The sequence below is a fragment of the Leopardus geoffroyi genome, chromosome B1, assembly GCF_018350155.1.
Source record: "Leopardus geoffroyi isolate Oge1 chromosome B1, O.geoffroyi_Oge1_pat1.0, whole genome shotgun sequence".
Lineage (NCBI taxonomy): Eukaryota > Metazoa > Chordata > Mammalia > Carnivora > Felidae > Leopardus > Leopardus geoffroyi.
This window is the reverse complement of record NC_059327.1, coordinates 33,528,682-33,551,335: the sequence shown is the minus strand read 5'-3', so window position 1 is coordinate 33,551,335 and position 22,654 is coordinate 33,528,682. Positions and strand designations below refer to the sequence as shown.

General features: G+C 40.5%; 1 protein-coding gene and 1 long non-coding RNA gene across 7 annotated transcripts in view; one reads left to right on the top strand and one right to left on the bottom strand.

The window, feature by feature from the left end:
• Positions 1 to 686: 686 nt before the first annotated feature.
• On the bottom strand, positions 687 to 21,884 carry LOC123587295. 2 transcript variants are annotated; one of them, XR_006707217.1, is made up of 2 exons: positions 21,798 to 21,884; positions 687 to 861 (listed from the first exon to the last, which is right to left on the bottom strand). It is a non-coding gene; the product is annotated as an uncharacterized LOC123587295 (long non-coding RNA). The 2 variants fall into 2 exon arrangements; XR_006707215.1 differs by lacking the exon at positions 21,798 to 21,884 and adding an exon at positions 10,156 to 10,262.
• Positions 15,908 to 22,654, top strand: part of ADAM28 (ADAM metallopeptidase domain 28) — a 76,238-nt gene continuing 69,491 nt past the window's right edge. For 4 of the 5 annotated variants that reach the window (XR_006707208.1, XM_045456879.1, XM_045456870.1 and 1 more), the window contains exons 1-2: positions 15,909 to 16,053; positions 21,816 to 21,919. Coding sequence is in view for 4 of the 5 variants with exons in the window: in XM_045456879.1 (XP_045312835.1) it covers positions 15,996 to 16,053; positions 21,816 to 21,919 (162 nt within the window). In the remaining variant the exon portion in view is untranslated. Of the gene's footprint in view, positions 16,054 to 21,815; positions 21,920 to 22,654 lie in introns of all 5 variants that reach the window. The other variant, XM_045456892.1, reaches the window with a different exon arrangement.

Sequence of the window (22,654 nt, the reverse complement as noted above, 5' to 3'; positions counted from 1 at the left end):
CCTGAGCCAAAGTCGGTCACTTAACCAACTGAGCCACCCAGGCACCCCAACCTCTTTCACATTCTTAAGGGTTGTATGAACTTGGACCTTATCAATCACAACTTTTGGTACAACATCCATTTTACCTGACCAGATGACTCCCAAAACCTTACAGTGGTGCCTGGGCCTTGAGTTTTTCATGGGTTTATTGCCCATCTTATCCCTCACAGGTGGCCCAGCAAAGTCTGTAAGGTGTCCTGCTGCAGAGGCAAATCTTCACTAGTTAACATTCTACTATCAATGTAATGGGCCCATTTTACTGATGGAGGAAGAACAGGGATGGGTCCCAGCTACTATCCTGTCACATATTCTGTATCTGTGCAGGCAGCCTGTGGGAGCAGCTGAGAAGTTCATCATTGTCCCTCCTACCTGAAAGCAAATTGATCTTCGTTACCAGAAACCTGTACTTGTTAAAGTCATTTCTATGAATGTCGCTGAAGGAAACAATTTTTAAGTTCAACGTGGAGCTCAGTGAAGGGCTCGATCCCACAACCACTGGATCGTGACCTGAGCCGAAATCAAGATGCTCAACCCAGGCGCCCCAGAAGATGAAGCACTTTTGTAGGAATACATTTTTTTCCGAAGCATCAGAGTGCAACGATAATTGTCTGCAAATGACCAAAGACTTAAAAATTGCCACAATTAAAGACGTGGTGAGAGTTCATTGTATTGCAATTGACAAAGGAATTTGATTATTTCTGTGACATACATGCTTACATTTTAAAATGATGACTGATGACATTATACCAGGACAAATGGAATGAGTCCACCTCAAGGGTCATCTTGTGGTCACGGCTTCTCAATGACCTCCCGCAGCACTCGCTAAAAAACAAAAGGATTAAAAGCACAGCTTTTAACCATACAAGTCCCTTTTGGAACACTTGGATGTATTTGGTGTTTAGTTAGTTGTGGTGGTGCATTATAAAGCAATTGACAAGGGAATTTCTACGTTTTAAAAGCCCCCTCCCTTCTTCTTCCGTAGTCTCTGTGGGCAGCGTTTTTGTTATCTTCAAAGACAGGAAAAGATTTACAACTTGAAAAGACAGAGAAAGAATGCAAGTTTTCTCCTAGGAGTTTGGGGGTGATTCCTATTTAATGTTTCCTTTGTCTTAGGGGTCAGAAGGCACGGGACATTTTGTCCATTGCCACGTCAATTACAACACCCTCCTCTTTATTTTCATCACTTTCTCAGATGTTCCATTTCTTAGTGTTCTAATCCAGCTTTGGCACCAGTGCATGGGACTTAAATGGAGGCATCTCGGGCCCTCTCGGTTTTGCAAAACAGCCTGTGAAGGCTCTAATTTGTTATCCTGCTCTCCCACCCGGTCAAACTCCCAACTGACGATCAAGTTCCCACTGCCCTCCTGGACCCTGCATCACCAGCACAAGACACAGCTTCACCACCAAGAGCCCCAACACTTTCTTTAAGATGCAGAGCCTCCCTCTCCCCAGGTATGCCCAAATAAACTCCTTGGGAAAATAATAATAATAATAATAATATAATGGTAATGGGAGTGGGAGTGGGAGGAAATGGTAGCAGGATTTTCGCACAGAGAGTCGTGACACCGAGGCTTTTCTTTCCAGGAAGCAACTTTATTCATGCCGGAACCACTCACTGGGTTCACACCCAAAGAACTGAGCCCCAAACGACCAGCAGCATAGTTTTTTTTAATACATTTTCTATTTCTTTGTCTTCCATATATGGTAACACACACAAACATGTAGTCTGATTAAGTAGTCTCAGTTTACAAGGTCATGAGGGATGTTGTCACGTAGGCGCATAGCCAGGTTACCTTGAAGTTTTTTTTTTTTTTTTTCTTTTCTCTCTTTTTTTTCTCCTTAGGGAAGGGACCCTACCACAAAATTATAAGAGGAGTTAGATAGGTCTATGTCCTGGATAGTGGTGATGATATCATAGATGTAGACTTATATCAAATTTATCAACTTGTATACATTAAATATGTACAGCTTTTTTTTACACGTCAATCATACTTCAGTAAAGTTTTTTTTTTCAACGTTTATTTATTTTTGGGACAGAGAGAGACAGAGCATGAACGGGGGGGTCGGGGGGAGGGGCAGAGAGAGAGGGAGATACAGAATTGGAAACAGGCTCCAGGCTCTGAGCCATCAGCCCAGAGCCTGACGCGGGGCTCGAACTCACGGACCGCGAGATCGTGACCTGGCTGAAGTCGGACGCTTAACCGACTGCGCCACCCAGGCGCCCCCAGTAAAGTGGTTTTAAAAAAGTCTGCTGATTTAAATGTAAACCTCGTCAAAAATACCTTCATAGAAATATCCAGAATAATGTGTGACCAAATATGTGGGCATTATGGCTCAGCCAAGGTCACACATAAAATTAACCACCAATATTTTTAAACGATATTCTGAATTTTAATTTCTTCAAACACTTTTCTCTCAGTTCCTTGACATTTAGTTACATTTATCTCCTCTCTTCTTAAGGCACTCTCAGATATGGCTTCATTCTTGACCTATTAAGCCACCTGTGTAATCCAAAAATTAATTGAATATATGAATAATTGGATGGTTTGCATTGATACATGTAGTGTATAAATGATCACACATTGATAAGAGCATGGGTTAACAATTTTGCTTAGTTACGTTGGCAGAGAAATCAGAAAAGATCGCTTTGTCCTGTATTTTGATCCTATCAACCTTACCGAACACTTCTTAGGAACCCAGCAACATGTGACACAGAAACAGAATTTGTAAAATGACTTAGATATAAAATTGATCAATTAGTTGAACAGTTACTCTCGTCAAACAATGTTCTTCCATATAGTTTGTTTGAAAGTAAGACCCCCACCATTAATCTTAGAGTTCCTCCAATGTACAGAAACAACCTAAATGTCTATTGATGGAAAAATTTGTGTATATATATATATACAATATGTATATATATATATATATATATATATATATATATATATACAATATGTATATATATATATATATATATATATATATATATACACACAATATAGTAGTTTTCAATCTTAACAAAGAAGGAAATCCTACTATTTATGACAAACATGGATGGACCTGGAGAAAGTTATATTAATGAAATAAGTTAGATACAGAAAGAGAAATATATAGTTTTTGTTCTTCCTGGCTTATATTGATCCCAACCTGCTCAAAAGAAGCATATTTGGGTCTCAGAGTCTACTCAAAAAACAACAAAAAACAAAAACATGTACTCAGGACTTGCAATCAGCATCTGGTGCTTAATTCCAGTTGCTTTTAGTTCATTTCTACTAACCTGTCACATCTTCAGGCATTATGGGGGTGCTCCCATACTTTGGGGAGCCCCCCATACATGGGGGGTATCCCTTACTTTGTAGAATGGGTTTAGGATTTCTAATCCAGAGAAGCTGGCCCTCCTTGTCCTACAAAGGATCACTTGGAGGGCCTTCTTTGATACGCAAATGTAGGACACATTTTTCTAGGAATAGTGGATTAGTATATAACAAGTCCTTTCACTCTCTCTCTCTTTTTAATGGTTAAAAAGTTGCAATACCCATTTGGTATGCAGTAGATCTCTGTGGCGAACGTGACGATTTAAATAAAGAGCACGGGGTTTTCTAAGGAGGAAAAGGCCAAATCGCAACCTCTATGCCCTGTGATGATTAACTGCATGTGTCCACTTGGCTAGACCGTAGTACCCAGATACTTGGTGAAACAATATTCTGTTTCTGTGAAGGTATTTTTTCAGATGAGATTAACACTTAAATCAATAGACTTTAGTAAAGCAGATTACCCACCATAATATGATGCGTGGGCCTCATCCAATTTGTTAAAGGCCTTCATAGAAAAAAGACTGACCTTCCTTGAGAGAGATGGCATTCTGCCAGCAGACTGCTTTCAGACTTGAGCTAACATCAGCTCTTTTGGGTCTCCAGCCCGCTGGCATACCCCACAGAGTTTGGAGTTGCCAGCCTCCCGAATTGTGTGAAGCAACTCAGGGAATGCTTCGGGCCTCTGAATTACGTCACACGGGAGAAAAGGGAATTTAAGCTGGAGAGCTGGGCTTTAGATAAAGATTTAAGTTTGACTGAGAAGAATTAGGTTTGAAGCAGTATAGAACTGTTATCACCTTTAGATCTAGTTACTCTGGAACGAACAAGTCAATGTGAACAGCATCTAACTAAGTCCACGTGAACTAAGAACCTTAATGCCCTATCTGAAACACCATCGTAGGGAAGTGTAGGGAAGGTCCAGGGCCTATAAAAATGCTTCTACAGTATGGACCAGTTTCAGATCAATAACTATACAATTGCAATAACAGACCAGTCAGAATCCAATCCTCATTCTACGCCCAATATCTTGGAAGGGCATGCCATTCTATCAACTATGTAAAGTTGTAAAAGTTATTGAATGATTTTTGGGAGTGGGTGTAAAAGAGAAATACAATGGATTTCCTGATAATAGTGTGTAAGGAGGGCTCATACGGGTTACTGAAAACTTTTCTAAAGTGAAAAATCTGTACCAAAATTCTAGGTTAATAGGTAACAGAATTCTTCCTAGAAAAACTTTAAACAATCTTTAATTTAAATTTACTCATTTAACCAATATTAACAAATATTTAGGGGCGCCTGGGTGGCTCAGTCGGTTAAGCGGCCGACTTCGGCTCAGGTCATGATCTCGCGGTCCGTGGGTTCGAGCCCCGCATCGGGCTGTGTGCTGACAGCTCAGAGCCTGGAGCCTGTTTCAGATTCTGTGTCTCCCTCTATTTGACACTCTCCCGTTCATGCTCTGTTTCTCTCTGTCGCAAAAATAAATAAACGTTAAAAAAATACTTTATTGCTAAAAACTGCTAATCGTTATTGAGCTTTTAGCCAGTCATAACCACTGATTACAGGTAACCATAACAAATATAATAATAATGAAAAAAATTTGAAATATTGCAGGAATTACCAAAATGTAACACAGAGACATGAAGTCAGCCAATGCTGTTGGAAAAAACGGCACCAATAGCCTTTGTTGGCGCGAGGTGGCCACAAACCTTCAACTTGTAAAAAAAAGAAAAACAAAAAAACCCCACACAATACCTTCGAAGTGCAGTAAGACGAGATATGCCTGTACAAAGAACCTAATGGAATGTAGCAGGTTTTAAACTAGCTAATAAATTTGTGCCAGAGGGTTATTGGCTGGTTATAATAGCAAAACCTAAGCAAGAAACTAAACTCTTATGTAAATATAGTACCTGAAAGGCGATAACAAAATCTCTCAGCCTTCTTATGTAAAAATGTATTTACTAAGCTTAAAAGCAAATCGCTTTCTTTCATTCGTGTCATGGTATCTACTTACCACAGGCAGGAATATGATAAGTCAGAATAGGGAACCCTGAGGCTTTAAAGGGGTTTGGGTTTTAAAAGACTAATCGCTATTTTTCCTCCTTTTATTCTAAGACTCGGCTGTTGATGGCTTGTGGTTCACAGGCTCTGCTTGTTTTTTAAGTGATCCTCCTCTAACCATTAATTCAGTGTGCAAACACATATTTAGTAGCTACTCGTTTCGAAGAATTACGCTGGGGTCTTGGGATATGAGGATGACCAGCCCATATCCTAAAGGAGAGCTCAGTTTAGGGGAGGGAAGCCCTGTCAATAATTTTGTAAAATATTTTGATTTTTTGGTATTGATTATATAATGTTTAAATTATTAAAAACAAAATAGCAACCACTACTTAAGAATCAAGAAATACAGAAAGAAAGAGATAGAAACTGTCCATCTCCCAGCACGTATAGAAAAGCTTCTTTCTCTAGGGGCACCTGGGTGGCTCAGTCAGTTGAGCATCTGACACTTATTTGGGCTCAGGTCATGATCTCATGGTTCATGAACTTGAAACCTGGGTCAGGGAGCCTGCTTGAGATTTCTCTCTCCTTCTCTCTCTGCCCCTCCTCCACGCATGTTCTCTCTGTCTCTCTCTCTCTCTCTCTCTGTCTCTCCCTCCCTCCTTCTCTCCCTCTCTAAATAAACAAACAAAAAAAGATTGTCTTTCTACCTTTCCCCATCCCCCCTCTCTAAAATGTAAATAAATAAATAAATAAATAAATACATAAGAAAAGAAAAGCTTCTCCAAATATTTTGGCTTTTTTTTTTCTTTGTTTGTTTTTCATTCCGAATAGGTTTGTGAGGTTCTATTCAGATTTTGATCATTTTGTATATAGCTTTATTGCTTTACTTTTGTTCTAGTATCATAATGTAGAGACTTCCCATAGTACCAAACTTCATTGCACAGGTAATTTAAAATAATGGTTTAATATGTCACTGAGTGTAGCAGGTTCCATAGCTACCTTCGTATTTGGGGGATAATTTGGTTTTAACCTTTTCCTTTAAAAATAATGTAATTAACATCTTGCTGCCTCAAACCCGTTTGCTACCTCAGACAATTTTCTTAGAGTGATTCTCAGTGGTGGAATTCCTTGTTTCAAATATACGAAAATATTTAACAATGTTGAATCTGACGACCCGTCTGTCTGCTCTTGGAGATTACGTTCCCACTTTAAGTTTGTGCTTTTGGTTGTTCTGTTACCGGAAGTGGAGGTAGAGACGTGACTAGGTGAAATTTCAACATGTGTGCATCGTGTGCAGAGGACAGAGAGAAGGAATATATCCAGCCAAGTTAAAACCTGCGCTCCGTATGCCCCTTGCCATTAGCCTTTAATAGCATCCCTGGAGGCGCTGACTCAGCACCAGCTCTGAGCGGTTCTTTTCTAGGTGCAGGCTAAACAGTGGAGGCAGTGCCTCAGTGTTCAGGCACCTTATAGTCCGTCTTTGGCTTGAAGGAGCGGTATGGCTGTGTCTGCTCCAGAAGCAATTGCAAATGCGCGACAGTTTAGAAATGTTTTCATTAAGTGAAAACTTACGTTAAAGATCCTGTACTCAAGGGTGCCAGGATTTGTCCCACATGCTTAGGAAAGATCAACTGTCTTTGGTTTTTCAATGCTACTTCCTTCTCAAGGTTGTGGCGAGAATGGATCCCTGCAACGACCTCACAGTTCTTGAGTTCGAGCCCCGCGTCGGGCTCTGCGCTGACAGTTCTGGATGTTCCGCTTGGGATTCTCTCTCTCCCTCTCTCTCTCTGCTCCCTCCCTACTTTGCACACTGTCTCTCAAAAATAAAACAAGCAAGCACGCAAGCAAACAAAAAGATGGAATGATCCATGCTAATGTGACGACTGGCATACTCTGATCACCCAGAAAGACTTTGCTCCCTTCTCTCTTCCTCTTAGGAAGACCTTGCATCCTTGGCCTAAGTAGGTGGGGACTGAATAATCTTTTCCTCCTGGTTCCGGTACTAACACCATCTGCTCGTATTTCTACACGACCGTCTTTGAAATAATTAAATTGGAAAGCAGAAAGGATAGTGAGGATTCTGGGTTGAAAAGAGATTTTCGTAAAGCGAGGAAAGATACCATCTTCCACATGTGGAATGGAATTCCTTTTCTGCCCTTAGTGACTAGAAAACCTGGGAGTAGAGGCATGATGGTCCTGGGAGTGAAACAGTTACAGTAACGTCTTCCTGGTGCTCCAGTAAGAACCAGAAACAGACTCAGTTTCCTGGAGCCCCAATATCACCCCTCCATAGTGATGCTGGGACCGAAGGCAAGAAGGAAATGGCAGATACGATGAAATTTCCTTATAACCTGCAGGCCATTGACAACTACTTGAGGAAGGCAGAGTAAAACTTTCTCCAGGAACTCCTTACTGTCTTAAGGCTAACGTTTTGCTAGAGGGAAAAATAACCTTAGCTTAACAATAGCAAGGCCTTCCAGTCATCTCTGTCTTCTTTAGCGTATGAAAATCTCTTGGAAAACTTCCTCTTGACTTTACCTCCCCAACTCCCAGGTATATAATCAGTCTCTCTTCAGGGTCCTGGGACAGCTCTTCCTGCCCCCAAATCCTGTCCCTGTCCTTTAATTGTAGTGGTGAGTCACACATAGCGAGTCCCTGGGGGACACCGAGGTTTTTCTTTCCAGGAAGAAGCAGGGGCTCAGCGGGCTAAGACCCTAAAGTCTCCCGTATATGATAACATACAGTCTGAATGGGCGGTCTCTGTTACAGAGTCATGAGGAATGTCGCACATGCGCATAGAGCCAGGTTGCCTTCCCTTGAGGTTTTCGCCACATTCCTTAGGCAGGTGCTCTACCATATAATAAAATCACCTTTTTTTGCACCAAGGATGTCTCAAGAATTCTTTCTTGGCCTTTGGCTCCAAACTGCCCCACCATCGCCCCACAACCTCATCAGGTGCTTTTCTGGCCTTTTGTATTTTAAAAGGCCTCTTTTTCCCTTTTTTTTTTTTTAAAGTCTTAGGGGCGCCTGGGTGGCGCAGTCGGTTAAGCGTCCGACTTCAGCCAGGTCACGATCTCGCGGTCCGTGAGTTCGAGCCCCGCGTCAGGCTCTGGGCTGATGGCTCGGAGCCTGGAGCCTGTTTCCGATTCTGTGTCTCCCTCTCTCTCTGCCCCTCCCCCGTTCATGCTCTGTCTCTCTCTGTCCCAAAAATAAATAAATGTTGAAAAAAAAAAAAAGTCTTAGGAATGGGGAATGATCTAGATAAGAGTTCCCAGCCATGTTGAAAAACTGTATTGTTGCTGGGGCGTCATTTCTAGTTTTTGCAAAGAGTTGCAAGGTAAGGACAGTTGCTTTCAATACCTCAAAGGATGTCAACCCAAAAGACATTGTAGGTTGCTATACCCATCTGGTTCCATTTCATCCTGTGAGTATTTTTAGAAGCTTCCAAGTACCAATGAAAATATGCATCGTGCTCAGGTTGTTTAGTCTAATAGCTGGCTTTCTCAATTTGGGTGCGCGTATACACTCATTAGATATCTTTTAAAAGATCCTCATTTAGGCCATTTGAGTGTTAAAGTCATCCTCAGTGTAATCTTCTTAAAACTTTCTTTTGACATTCTTCATCTGGGAATTTCTAGGCTCTGCCTGAAAAGAAGTATTCAATCTGCCAGTCCATTTACCAAAGGGGGGCTTTCTCTCTGTCTCGCTTGCTTGTTTGCTTCCTTCCTTCCTTCCTTCTCTTTCTTTTGTTCTTTCTTTCTTTCTTTCTTTCTTTCTTTCTTTCTCTCTTTCCTTTCTTTCTTTCTTTCTCTCTTTCTTTCTTTCTCTCTCTTCTTTCTTTCTTTCTTTCTTTCTTTCTTTCTTTCTTTCTTTCTTTCTTTCTCTTTTTTTTCCCTAAAAGGGTATTTCTCTTAAAACACTTCCCCAGAGATCTCCCTTACCCTCCACTGCTTTAGATAAGGACAAAACCCTAAAGCTGATTTGTAGGGTAATTGCCTCTCACCTCTCTGAAGGAATTCTCTGATTAAAAGCTCCTGAGTGGCCACTGAAACTGTTCAGTGAACCAAGGTACACAGACTAGACAAATCAAGTGCCAAGGAGGATTCTCCGTTGCCCCCCACCACCGGCTCCTGCAATATAGATGAGCTGGACCAGCTGAGCTGCGGCTGCCCACTGCATTGCTTACTGGGAGCTGGGGGAACCCTAAGGGGTTAGGCCAGAGGTCCCACCTGGCTCCCCAGATCTGTAACTGAACTCAAAGGATTCACTGCTTGGGGCGCTTTAAATTGAACATTACCCAAGGGAGTGTTGAAACCAGCGATTACTAGCAAGGAGACAGGGAGATCGCTCTCAAAGTGCTGTCTCATGTAATCCCTTTCCTGTGGTGTCTTGTAATACACAGAACAATGGCCGAACTACTGCAGCAACAGTTTGTTCACTTTCCCTTTTCCCTTCCATCCTTTCCTCCACCATTTCCAATAGGATATCTAACAATCCCTTGGGCTTTTTGGGGGCGTTCTTATACTCATGTGCTGGTCTAAAATGGTCAAAAAACCGGGACAAGTCTCTCCACAGAGGTGACTGGCCAGCTTGGGATTTCCCCAAGGACAAGAGGCTTTCCCTGGGGATGGGCCCCTTTACCCATGCTTGTTTCGTTTTTCCATATCCTGGCTGGTTGGCCAACTGTTAGAAGATGGAGGAGAGGCAGCAGAGTAACCTCCAAACTGAGAAGGCACTTGGAGACCAAAACACAAAGCAGGACCCCGCATACAGTTTACACAGAGTTCTATTCAGAGTAACTTACTGACGGGGGAATCTGGCGGATGATGATCCTGACAGCTGCACAGACGTTCTCCACCAACTCCAAACCTGCGTCTGCAGATTTTGTAAAGTGAGGGGATCTGCAGAGGGTATGTGGCAAAGTCAAAGGGTCCACTTACTTGGTAGCGAACACTTAACAGATCTCGCGATACCACTGGTGCACAGGCGTGGGTGGGGGGGAGGGACCTATATTATCTCTACCAGTTATCTAAACAACTTTAGGGAAGAGCAGAATAAGCCTCCCTGCATTTCTGTTGGGGTCTCCATTAATGTCCAAGGGGCCTGGAACATGTAGCCCAGGGAAGGTCATCTCACGAACATGGACGAGATGAAGGGCCAAGTGTGGAGTCGGTATTGTGGGCACGTCTACAAAATGCTTTTCAAATGTATGATAGCCTCTGATCCTTGTCAACTCCAGCGAAGCAGAATGCTAGAAGTTACCCGTTACATGACTTTGGAACCTAACTTTATCTATAATCAAGGTTTACGAGAAAGTCATAATCCCTGTATAATACAGCAAGTGACAGAGTGGGACCCGAACGAAGATCCTGTGCTCTTCCTCACGATACGACAACACAACAACATCTACTACTGTAATTGCCAGATTTCGGTGAGAAATCAGGGAGATCGCATCTTCAAAGCATTAGCCAGGTTTCTGGCACTTAGTAAGTGTTGAAAGAATTAGCTCTTACCATCATTATTTTGTTTTTAGGGGTAGTTGTCTAAATCTCTATTCTGATAATGTCTTGCAATGTGACTTCGGAAAACCTAATTTTTTTCTGAACAAAAATACCCAGTTGCGCTATTAGAAAGAAGTTATTTCTGTGGATTAATAATTGGGAATCCCTTGCAAGGTGACTGTAAGCTCAGTCCATAGCATTGTTATAAATGAGTGTGCGTGGAGCAGGAGTAGCACAGGAGGAGTTCTCTCCTGGGCATGGGGATAATGTGACATGTGTTTCACTCAATAGGAGTAGGGGACCATATCCCCAAACCACATGTCGTGTGATATTCATGGTCCCTGTAGTAGTTGTAATGAAAGAACTTTTTGCAAAACGAATTAATATAAATAAAACCCACAATGAGATGTTACATCATACCTGTCACAATGGCTAAAATTAACGACATAAGAAATAACAGGTGTTGGCGAGGATACGGAGAAAGGGGAACCCTCTTGCACCGTTGGTGGGAATGCAAACTGGTGCAGCCACTCTGGAGGACAGTGTGGAGGTTCCTCAAGAAATTAAGAATAGAAACTACCCTCTAATCTAGCAATGGCACTATTAGGTATTTACCCAAAGGATACAAAAATACAGATTCTTAGAGGCACATGCACCCCAGTGTTTATAAGAGCATTATCGACAGTAGCCAAACTATGAAACTATGGAAAGAGCCCAAATGTCCACTGACTGATGAATGGATAAAGAAAATGTGATGCACACACACACACACACACACACACACACACACACAAAATGGAATATTACTTGGCCACCAAAAAGAATGAAATCTTGCCATTTGCAATGACGTGGACGGAGCTAGAATGTATTAGCCTAAGTGAAATAAGTCAATCAGAGAAAGAAAAATATCATATGGTTTCACGTATATGTGGAATTTAAGAAACAAAACAGATGAACATATGGGAAGCGGGGGGAGTGAAGAGAGGGAAACAAACCACAAAAGACTCTTAATGATAAAAAACAAACAGGGTTGATGGAGGGAGGTGGGTGGGGGGATGGGCTAGATGGGGGATGGGCTCTGAGGAGGGCACTTGTGATGAACACTGGGTGTTGTGTGTAAGTGATGCATCACTGAATTCTACTCCTGAAACCAATACTGCACTGGATGGTGGCTAAAATTGAAATTAAAAAAAATTTTAAAAATAGATTAATAAAAATTCTTTAAGGATTTGGGATGCACAAGATTGTGGGGATCAACAGCAAAGACCGTGACATGCTTTTTAACCCCTATTTTGAAATCTAAGAATTCAAGAGGCCCTGTAGATGGCCATGTACAGGTCTGACCCTTATGGCATGCTGCTTGGGTCTAAAGCTTGCTTCTTTTGCAGAACAACTGCATGGTTTTGCCTCACATCTTTTTACCTTAGTGCATTCTTTTTTAAAAAAAAATGCTAATAAAAGTATCACTTAGTTCACAAGAAAGTTGTGAGGATAAAAATACGTTAACTCACATATAAAAACTCAATCCGTGGAATCTATCATTCTTTTAAATAGATCTCTAGCTTGGTTCCAGACCTATCTATTTATTTATTTTTTAATTAACAACTGGACATCCTGTCTCCATGTGACACACCCCAAACTGGTATTTTTCTTCTTACCTGCTTTACTGCATGAGTCCACTCTCTCAGGGAATAGTACAAGTGTGTGTATAAGACATATACCTATATCATATGTATCATATATATATAAATATGTATGGCACCATTGATCACTATAGTTTATCACAGTCTCTGAGTGCTAACTTGTGCTTTTTCACACTGTACCGCAGTACTCTGAGCTAAGCATATTATGAAATGTATGTGGCTCCCTCATTTAGCTATTCTTTCTGTCATTTATTTTCTGCTCCGGCAAAGAGTTTGACCAATAATGATGATAAGAGATGTAAGCGGTAACGTCGCATCTATCACAAGAAACAAAGGGGAAAATTAAACTAAATGTCAGAATTCAACTTTTGGAGGACGTGGGTGGCTCCGTCTGTCAAGCGTCTGACTCGTGGGTTCAGCTCAGGTCATGATCTCGCAGTTTGTGAGATCGAGCCCCGCATCTGGCTCTGAGAGTACAGAGCCTGTTTGAGATTCTTGCCTTGCCCCTCCCCTACCCCCCCCTTTGCACACATTCTCTCTCTCTCTCTCAAAATAAATAAACTAAGAAAAAAATTCAATTTTTATGTTTGCTCCATACATCTTCTAAGAAATAGAGAATAATTTAGAGAATAGAATATTTTCTAGGAAAATAGAGAATAAAATTCATTTAGAGATTGGTTTAAATTATTTGACCTGAGAGGGTACCATAAATATAATTCTAGGCTATGCAGAGTGACGAAAACTTCTGAGAATGACAGCTGGAAAGGCATGGAATGCTTAGAGATTTAAAGAGAACTGAAGGACGATCGTCAGTTAAAAATGTCGTATGCATCCCTACGCAGACCGAGATCATTCTTCATTTCCAGTGCACCACCCACTGAAATGGGCAAGTGTGCAAGTTGCCACATTGGTTAGAACCTGTCAGTGGTGCCCATTCCCTACAGGGACAAAGCCAGAAATGAACTTGTTCTGTTTAGTAGGATCTCTTCCCATTCTTCCAGGGACTCTGCTCCAACAATGCTAAAGTATTACCGTAAACGAGAATGACATTACATCCTCATTTTTTCTCAAAGTTAATTTTTCATTGACCTCATTGTTCCTGCCTCCAGGAAGTCTTCCTTGCCCTGCTAAGGGTCGCCTCTGACCCCCATGCCTGCATCTTTCCTAGCCTAAAGCACAGTGTATCATAATGTATAGGCAGCACTCACTTAGCACATCTTTGTGGGACATGTCCTTGCCTATCTCCCTCGCCAGGCTGTAAGCATCTCAAAGGGAATGACTACATTTTCAACTGTGATCTCAGGGTCTTTCACCTTATAGGTACTAATGAATGTGCATAGAATTAATGGGGGAAATCATGTAATAATTAAAAAGTGGGTATAAACTTAAAAAAAACCATTTTTTAATGTTTATTTATTTTTGAGAGAGACAGAGACAGAATGTGAGTGGGTTAGGGGCAGAGAGAGAGGGAGACACAGAATTTGAAGCAGGCTTCAGGCTCCGAGCTGTCAGCACAGAGCCCGACCCGGGACTCGAACTCAAGAGCCGTGAGATCATGATGTGAGCCGAAGTTGGATGCTCAACTGACTGAGCCACCCAGGCGCCCCAAAAGTGGGTATAAACTTTCTGTTCCCTGAAAAAGACAAAGCAGTAGAACTTGGATTGAGAGAAAAGAAACCCGGGAGATTCCTAATCCTACAGCTGAAATGCTCAGTAAGTAGATACAAAAATTCCCTTGTGGTTGTTGGCTGATGCCTATATGACATTTTGAGAAATCCCTTTTCATTGAAATCGCTCTATTACAAAAATGTGCTTCAGAATCCATAGAATAATGCCTAATTTTAGTGGATTAAGAATGGATTTAATAGTAATAACCTCAGGATTAGCTCATGGAATGTGTATTTTATAGGAATATATATATATATGTATATATATATACATAATTTCTCAACAGAAATAAGACTGAGTGTATAAATCAGCTGTTAGAATGTGTGACTAAGAGCTCAAACAATACTAAGTTCAAATTCCACTTCTGCTACTTACTAGATAAAATGACTTTGGGCAAACTTTTTTTTTTGTTTGTTTATTTATTTTGTGTGTGTGTGAGAGAGAGAGGGAGCGCAGGGGAGGGACAGAGAGGGAGAGAGAGAATCCCAAGCCCTACTTGGGGCTCGAACCAGGGAACCCTGATATCATGACCTGAACCGAAATCAATAGTGGGACGCTTAATCGACTGAGCCCTCTGGGCACCCCTGGGCAAACTTCTTATTCTTATTTACTATATAAAGGAGGACAGCTGAGTCTCAATCTTTTGAATCTTTTATCTTTTTATTTTGAAGAGGCTTTTTTTTTGAAGTTTATTTATTTTGAAAGGTGAGGAGAGGCAGGGAGAAAGAGAGAATCCCAAGCAGGCTCCACACCGTTAGGGCAGAGACCAACGTGGGGCTCGAACCCATGAACCGTGAGATCATGACCTGAGCTGAAGTCATGAGTTGGACTCTCAACTGAATGAGCCACCCAGGCGCCCCTGAATCTTTTATCTTTTTAAATCCCAGGTTTTTAATCAACAAAATAGGGGTAAGATGGCATTTATCATACAGAAGTGTCATAAGAATTAATATGATCGTAAGTATCAAGGACCTGGAACTTAGTAAGGGAGCTCACCACGAGCCAGTTAGTGAGTCATACACTGTGCTATCTGGACATGCCTGCTCAGCCTCACTACCACCAATGACAGCCCCTCAAGGTTTTTTCTGGAAATTACGTCCTTTGGGTCTAATAAGGCTTTTTCCCACTCCAGGTTGTTAGAGATGACACTGAAGATGCCCTTGGAGATCTGAACAACCTTGAGCTTGTATTGTCCTACATTCTTATTTCAGGATGGCTCAAGCTCCCTGAGAGCACCATTGTGTGAGAACAGAATAGAAGATAACTGGAAAAGAGAATTTTATCTAATAATTGGAGTGGATTAGAAATTGCTTCACTGAACCGCATCTGTATGTGCGGGAAGAATGCCATTCGCAAATACATATATAGCAAATACATCTGTAAACATAGCATATATTTAGCAATACATATATAATACATAGCAAATACATATATAAACATTTGCATACATTTATAACATACATAATAAATGTGCACACTTACCAAGGTCCATCCAAGCCAGTTAGCCCAAGGTAGCTTCGTGGGCTATAGTCATATACTGGAAATGTACTACTCCAGACTGGGGAATGCGGGAAGCATGAAAGAAAGAGAAACAATAGCTTATGGTAAAGGAGCCTTAGATCCAGGAGGCAGCCAGAACTTCCTCCTGCAGGGCCATTGTTGCAGGACAACAGCTTCAGGGTTGTGCAACACCTTTAGTAAACACTTCCTGAAGCAGAGACAAGAATGAACCCGGGAGTTTCATTCTGTCTCACTTGAGAGGAGTCAGGAACAGATCAAGCAGTGCACCCTGAGCGAGAAGGGCAGGCACTCTGCCCCTGGGCTCATCCAGCATGCTGCAGGGGCTTCTTCGGACGGTCATGGTCACGTTCCTCCTTTCTCCAGTTCCAGGTCGGTGTTTAATTCCTTTTCGGGTTCTGTTAGATACGCCAGTGAACTGCTTGCTTTTCACCTTCTCTCAATAGCTTTTTTTTTTTTAAACCAATTTTACTCACCAGTTGGGCTGGTTTTAGTCTGCTGTTTTGGGGGGGGGGGGGCTGTGACTGCCGTAAACCCTCAGTGTAAAGGAGAGGGAAGGAGACGACTTGAATCCATTTTCCTATGTCTGACATGGGAATACATAGCCATCAAAGGGAAAACTTCATACAGCTTAATTGAAGCAGAGAATATGATCTTCGTGTCACAAAGTGGAATTCGTCAAATCCCGCTTGTCACTTTCAGAGCAGTAAAGATGCAGCGGATTTGACTAGCTACCGCTGTGCACAAGGCTTTCAGAAAGTATCCGCTGTAATTATAGGGATCAGTTTGGCTCGTCCTGTTCCTTTTGAGTGCACGTTTTTATGTTTGGTCCTGCCATTACTGGTGATAATAAGTATGACTAATTAGGAATAAACAGGTGACCAGCTTGATATTTCTAAAGCATTGTGCTATTACCTGATCAAAACAAGGTTATCGTTAAGCTTAAATGGATCATTTATTTCTATTTTGCTGGTTATCAAACACGTAAGACTTCAAAAGGAGAGAAATTTTACTTCTCCATAATAGGTCACTTCTGGCATGTCCCTCCATTTCTGAGAAATTCACCAATTAGATGTTGGTTAAGTTTAATTGGGTAACACATTTCCTTAACTTATTTCTATTTCCAGAGCTTATTTAAGTCACCACATTAGCTTCGGTGCGTGAAAATCCTTCCCATTCAATCTTTTCTTGGGTTTTAGAGTGCTTGCGGAGACGTAGGAATGGGAACAGATCATCAACAAGAAGTATAGGGTTAGGGAGGGAAAGATTCTCTTCTCTCTTGCACTCTCCCTACTTGGTCACTAAAAGCAATTCTCCCCACCTCCTCCCCACTGTTTCTGATTTCTTTTCCAGGCTTGTGTGAGTTTTACTTCACATCATTAACTATAGAACTGTACTGGGCATTTAAGTTATTGACTTCAATTGCTACTTTGGGAGTCAACCTTAATAGAAACCTTCTTTCCCTACATGTCTCCAAAAGTGCTATCTCTAAAAATTCTTTGGGATCCCTCACTTGGTTGGACCCTGAGAATTGCTTGGGAACTAGCTTTATTGAACAGCATAAAGATCAAGCAGGATCCATTAACAGCTAACCCTGGAGTCCACCCACACGACAGGCTTTTCACCACATTGGGCATACTAGCTGATTCTGTTCTCTCGTCTTTGCATTCACAACATGGCACCAAGAGACAGCTTCCTTAGAAACCATGCCTAAAACCGTGATGTCTTCAAGTATTTGGTGGTGGGGACAGAGGGTTTGCAGTATCTCTTGTGAGAACAGGGTGACCGACAGACAGTTACCCCCTCATCTTCTATCTTGAACAGAGAGTCCCCCCCCCCACTTTACCTCCCATTTTTTATTTTCAAGACTGTCCCCTTGGCAGTGAGTATTATTCCCACTGATATTATTCCTACATGGATTTCTTTCCCAGCCGGAATGTAAAAAATAAAGCAATTCTCATTTTCTCATCTCTTCCTTTTTGTTGATCTGCCTCCACCATCCCAAGAAAAAATATGTGCCTCGGACCACGACTTGTGCCCAGTTTCCACAGACATGAACAGTTTCCATAGACATGAAATAAAATAATGAAGTATAATTAGGCCAGCTGTTTGTACGCACTTCACCATCCCCTGAGAAAAATAACTTCCAGGATTTCATCATAGGAAAAAACCCAAATATTTAAAAGGATGTAACAGTTGTTTGGGGGTGAGATGTACGTGCACTGACAAAAGAGAAAGTTCTTTAATATATTTCAACAGGATATCCAGAGGGTACAGTACTTTTTAAAATCATTTTGTTTCAAATTAACAATTCTTTCTTATCTTCATAAAATGACTGGATGAGCCTCAAGAGCATTTATAATTTAATCTTCATAGCCAAAATGATAGATTTAATGAGGGTGGATTTTTTCCTCGATGTTTGTCGTCACTTTTACTACACTAAGCTTCAAATCGCCAGAGTTTGAGGGGGTGCAGCGTAGCCCAGATCTGAAGTCAATATTGAATAAACTCTGATCCAGGGCTTAATGTCATGTGTTTAGTTTGGAAAGACATTCTTTAAACGATTTGGAACAGATTTGATCAAAAATGAAAATGCCAAATATTATATACAAATGTGCTAAACTCCAAAATTGCCCCCAAACACATTAAAACAGAACGTGGCAATCCAGACCAGTGCCTGTGATATTAATCTTGCCAATGAGTATGCGCTTTTCTAAAACCAATATACAGTAAAATAATTATCTCAGGCAATCCAAAATAATAGTTTTGTTTTTTTCTCGATCTAGTGTTGCCGGCCAGAAGTAATCCAAAGTGTGAGTTCTGTGGGAGAGAGAGAAAGGGAGTACTAAAATGAATTAGTAGAAACATATTGTGTTACATCTCGGATTTGTGTAATCCCAGGATGGCAGTTAGTTGTGTTTGTTCCACAGGCTTCCAAGTAATTAGCCTGATTTTATTCAGCTGGGAGGAGGCTGCGTCATTTCCATCAACCTGAAGGATGATTGAGCCAAACGATATTTCGGTCTGCTGTGTATCTCTAACTTGTGTCATCTGTGATCATTTGAATCTCATTCTTTCAGGGGCCTTCTTGGTCCCACAAATAGAAGAGCCATTAAGAGAAAGTCTGTTTCCTGTAGAGAATGTACTATGTTGCAAGAGCGCCGAAAATCTGTTGCTTGCACACTGAAGATAGTGAGAGGTTGCCAGAGGCTTTTTAAAAAAGTATTCTGGGGGCGCCTGGGTGGCGCAGTCGGTTAGGCGTCCGACTTCAGCCAGGTCACGATCTCGCGGTCCGTGGGTTCGAGCCCCGCATCAGGCTCTGGGCTGATGGCTCAGAGCCTGGAGCCTGTTTCCGATTCTGCATCTCCCTCTCTCTCTGCCCCTCCCCCGTTCATGCTCTGTCTCTCTCTGTCCCAAAAATGAATAAACGTTGAAAAAAAAAAATTAAAAAAAAAAAAAGTATTCTGGTTTCTTTGTTGATAGATTTTATTTGCCATTTGGAAGTGTGCAGCCATCAAAGAGCTGGAGGTAAATTTCTCCGCTAATGTACATATTTGACTTCATATTTAAGTCAATTGGTAGTTTCTGATTTCGTGAAATGTTAAGATTTAGATACTAAGTAGAAGCATGGAGATGAGTGTATATGTCAAGAAAACTTGCATTGGCCGGATGGCCTGTTTCCCTCAACCCTTCTGAAAGGGGAATGTGTGTGGGCTATCATTTTTTGCTTTGATAAAAAGAATCAGCCGGATAGTTATTATTTTATGACCCAAGGGCAACTTGGGCTGATATTTACTCTTGGAATAGTGTATTATGGATGAAAACCAATTTTCAAACAGCATTGTCAGAAGAGTTACGTTGGCTGCACATTGGTGACTATATGGCTTCATGAACTCCATATTAATGGGACTAATTGCACTGGTTGGACATAACCCACAAGACAGCATGTGGTTGCCTTATGGTGTGCTTGTTTGGTATTACAGGTTTGCAAGAAGCTTCAGGGAATTGTGTCAATACCATCAGTTAATTTGTGGCAAGAGTAATTTTCTGAACCTCTTGGCATCTTATTATTTTGACATAATTATGATAATTAGGAAAATTTTAACTCAATGCTAAAATGATCGATTTAATGTTCCTTTAGGCTTTTTAATTTCTGTTATAAAATGTTTTGATAAATAATATTGTTTTCCTTTACAAAAAATAAATTAAATAGAAATAAAAATGCCCAGTGATTATCTCTGCAACAGCAAGAAGGTCTTGAGGTATCTTATCTAGTTCTTGAAGTCTTGTCTATGTAATGAGACTTATTTTATCAAAACCTATTAAAACTTTATCCAAATGGTCCTCATCTCTTCAAAGAGATTACAGAGAATTCGGTATTTGTTTGCAGAAAACCATACACAACATGAACTGTCCTTAAAGGTCATTTAATCTTCTGTCTTTTTAACCAATTGAAAAATTAGAACCAAACCCAAAGTTCCAGTATCCTAGGGTTGATTCCATGATTTTAAATGTTTTCAAAATGTTTTTAAGAGTAAATCTCAAGTAAATCTCATTGAAAGAAAAGCTATTGCATATCCCTTTAATGGCCTGGTTTTTACCTAATGAGATTTAGCCAATGGCTCTTAAGTGGTCAAGTGCATTTAGCCATCCTAAAATGATAAAAGAAAATGGACATAACTAGGAATTTTTTAAAGTTTCTGCTTTAGGGTCGCCTGGGTGTCTCAGTCAGTTGAGCATCCAACTTCGGCTCAGGTCATGATCTTGCGGTCTGTGAGTTTAAGCCCCGCGTCAGAGCCTGGAGCCTGCTTTGGATTCCATGTCCCCCTCTCTGTCTCTGTTCCTCCTCCGCTCATGCTCTGTCTCTCTCTGTCTCAAAAATAAATAAGCATTAAAAAAAAATTAAAGCTTCTGCTTTAGTTTCTAAACAACATTTAATAACAAATATTCTCTGGTACATCTTTGGGATAAGCGTACAAGTCACCCAAGATGACTGACAAAAAATACTCAATGTTATTTGTTAAAAGATCAAAAAATAATATAAATTTATATTACCATAGAATTTAGGTTTGAGTGCTTTAATACGTTGGGATTATCTTTAGAAAGCACTCTAGTCATTACCCAGAGAACTAAAGCCCTTCCAGACCACAGTGTTAGTAAATTGCCAGCCTGGGCCCATACTTTGATTTTTGGTTTCTACTGCATCTATATTCTGGGTAGACCAGTAGCCCCCTTCAGAAGCCAAAGAGCTGATCTATTGACATTTACTTAGACACTATTCTACACGGAGGAAGGACTCCATCAAGTGGGAAAATAAAAAAGAAAATAGAAAATTCAGTGTTAGTTTTCGGAAAGCTGAGTTCATCTCAAAAATAACTTGCAGAAACAATGCTGAGATGAGAATTCAAAATGTAGATAGAAGGTTGGATGAGATAACTGTTCAATTGTCTTTCCATATGGCTCCAGGCTCAAAGTTCCCTTCCGGACCAGTAATAGTGCTCTAATTGTTTGCTTCTCTAATTTTTATTCTTTTCATGCTTTGTATGCAAAAATAAATTTACCTGTATTGCAAAAGCCAAACATTCTATGGAGCTGGCATTGGAGCTTTATTACTGCATCATAGTTTTCTTCGTTAATGTAAAATATTGCTATTGGACAATACGAAAAAATATTAGAATCAGAAATGGCATACATCATTGATTTCATTTTTGTAACACTGTGTAGTTTTCAGAGTGCTTCTACTCAATTATGCTGACACTGATAGAAGATTGTCTTAGAAGATTAGTTTGGTTTCTGCCTTCCTGTGCTGGCCTGTGTTGCTTGCTACGTTCCTCCGCAGAAGATTCAAGGTAGCAAAGAGAAATGGAAAAATCCAAAAGAAATACTTTCACCAAATAGAGATACACTTGCAAGCTTTCAGTGGGGATGTATGTGAAGGTCTAGGCTAAAGATCTGAGAGGAAGAGTGGGTTTCTGATTTTGTCTCTCTACTCTTAAATTACTCTGGCATAAAACTCAGTTAAGCCTCTGTATGTGGCATTATTGCCGAAACGCAATACGGCTGATTATTACCAACCGGCTTGTTTATTTCTTCTGCTTCACTCAATCTGCTCTTACCTTTTTTTCCCTCCTCAGTAAACGCGATAAAAGAACTCTCTGGAGGGAAGAACTATGAAGTGGTTTATCCCAGAAGACTTCATTCACTACATAAAAGAGAGGTCAAGGAGCCAGAACAACAGGTACTTCTTTTGACTTAACGAAGAGTCTTGAAAAAAAAATGCATATGTTTACAGGTGGTATACATATAGATATATAACTCTAATATATAAATATATACACATATTTATATAGAGACATTTTCATTTGTTATTTGACCTATATTATTTTTATTAATCGTCACAATAACCCAATGTTCTATTTTGAGCCTCATTTTTTTGCAGATTAAGGTTCTGACGGTTGAAATAAACTGTCCAAGGTCACACAGAGAGTAAACCTTAATACTTTTATGGTAATTTCTAATTCTGTGTACTTCCAAAGAAATTAGATACAGTTTATTTTATCTATCTATTATCTACTTATCGATCATCTGCATATCTATGTACACACGTACAAACAAAACCATGAACATTAAAACTGAAGTAGAAAATAAAATATTGTGAATCAATTAATATATATATGCATATTAAGTTAAGATGAATTACTGTAATTAAACATGAAATTTATTTTTGTCTTTCCTAAAGAGAAAGTTATTAAAGTTTGTAGAATTCTTACTACTTAATGAAACAACACAGTCTCAGTCAAAAGCTAAAAGCTAAAACATGATGATCCATTCAACAGTTTTCTCATTACCTGTACTCAGGAGTCTTCTGCTGGGAGACAGGAAAAATACAGATAAATGAGACACAAATAATAACTTGTAGAAATATTGTAAGATGCAACTCACTGGGAGCACATATCCCCCCCCCCCCCCACTG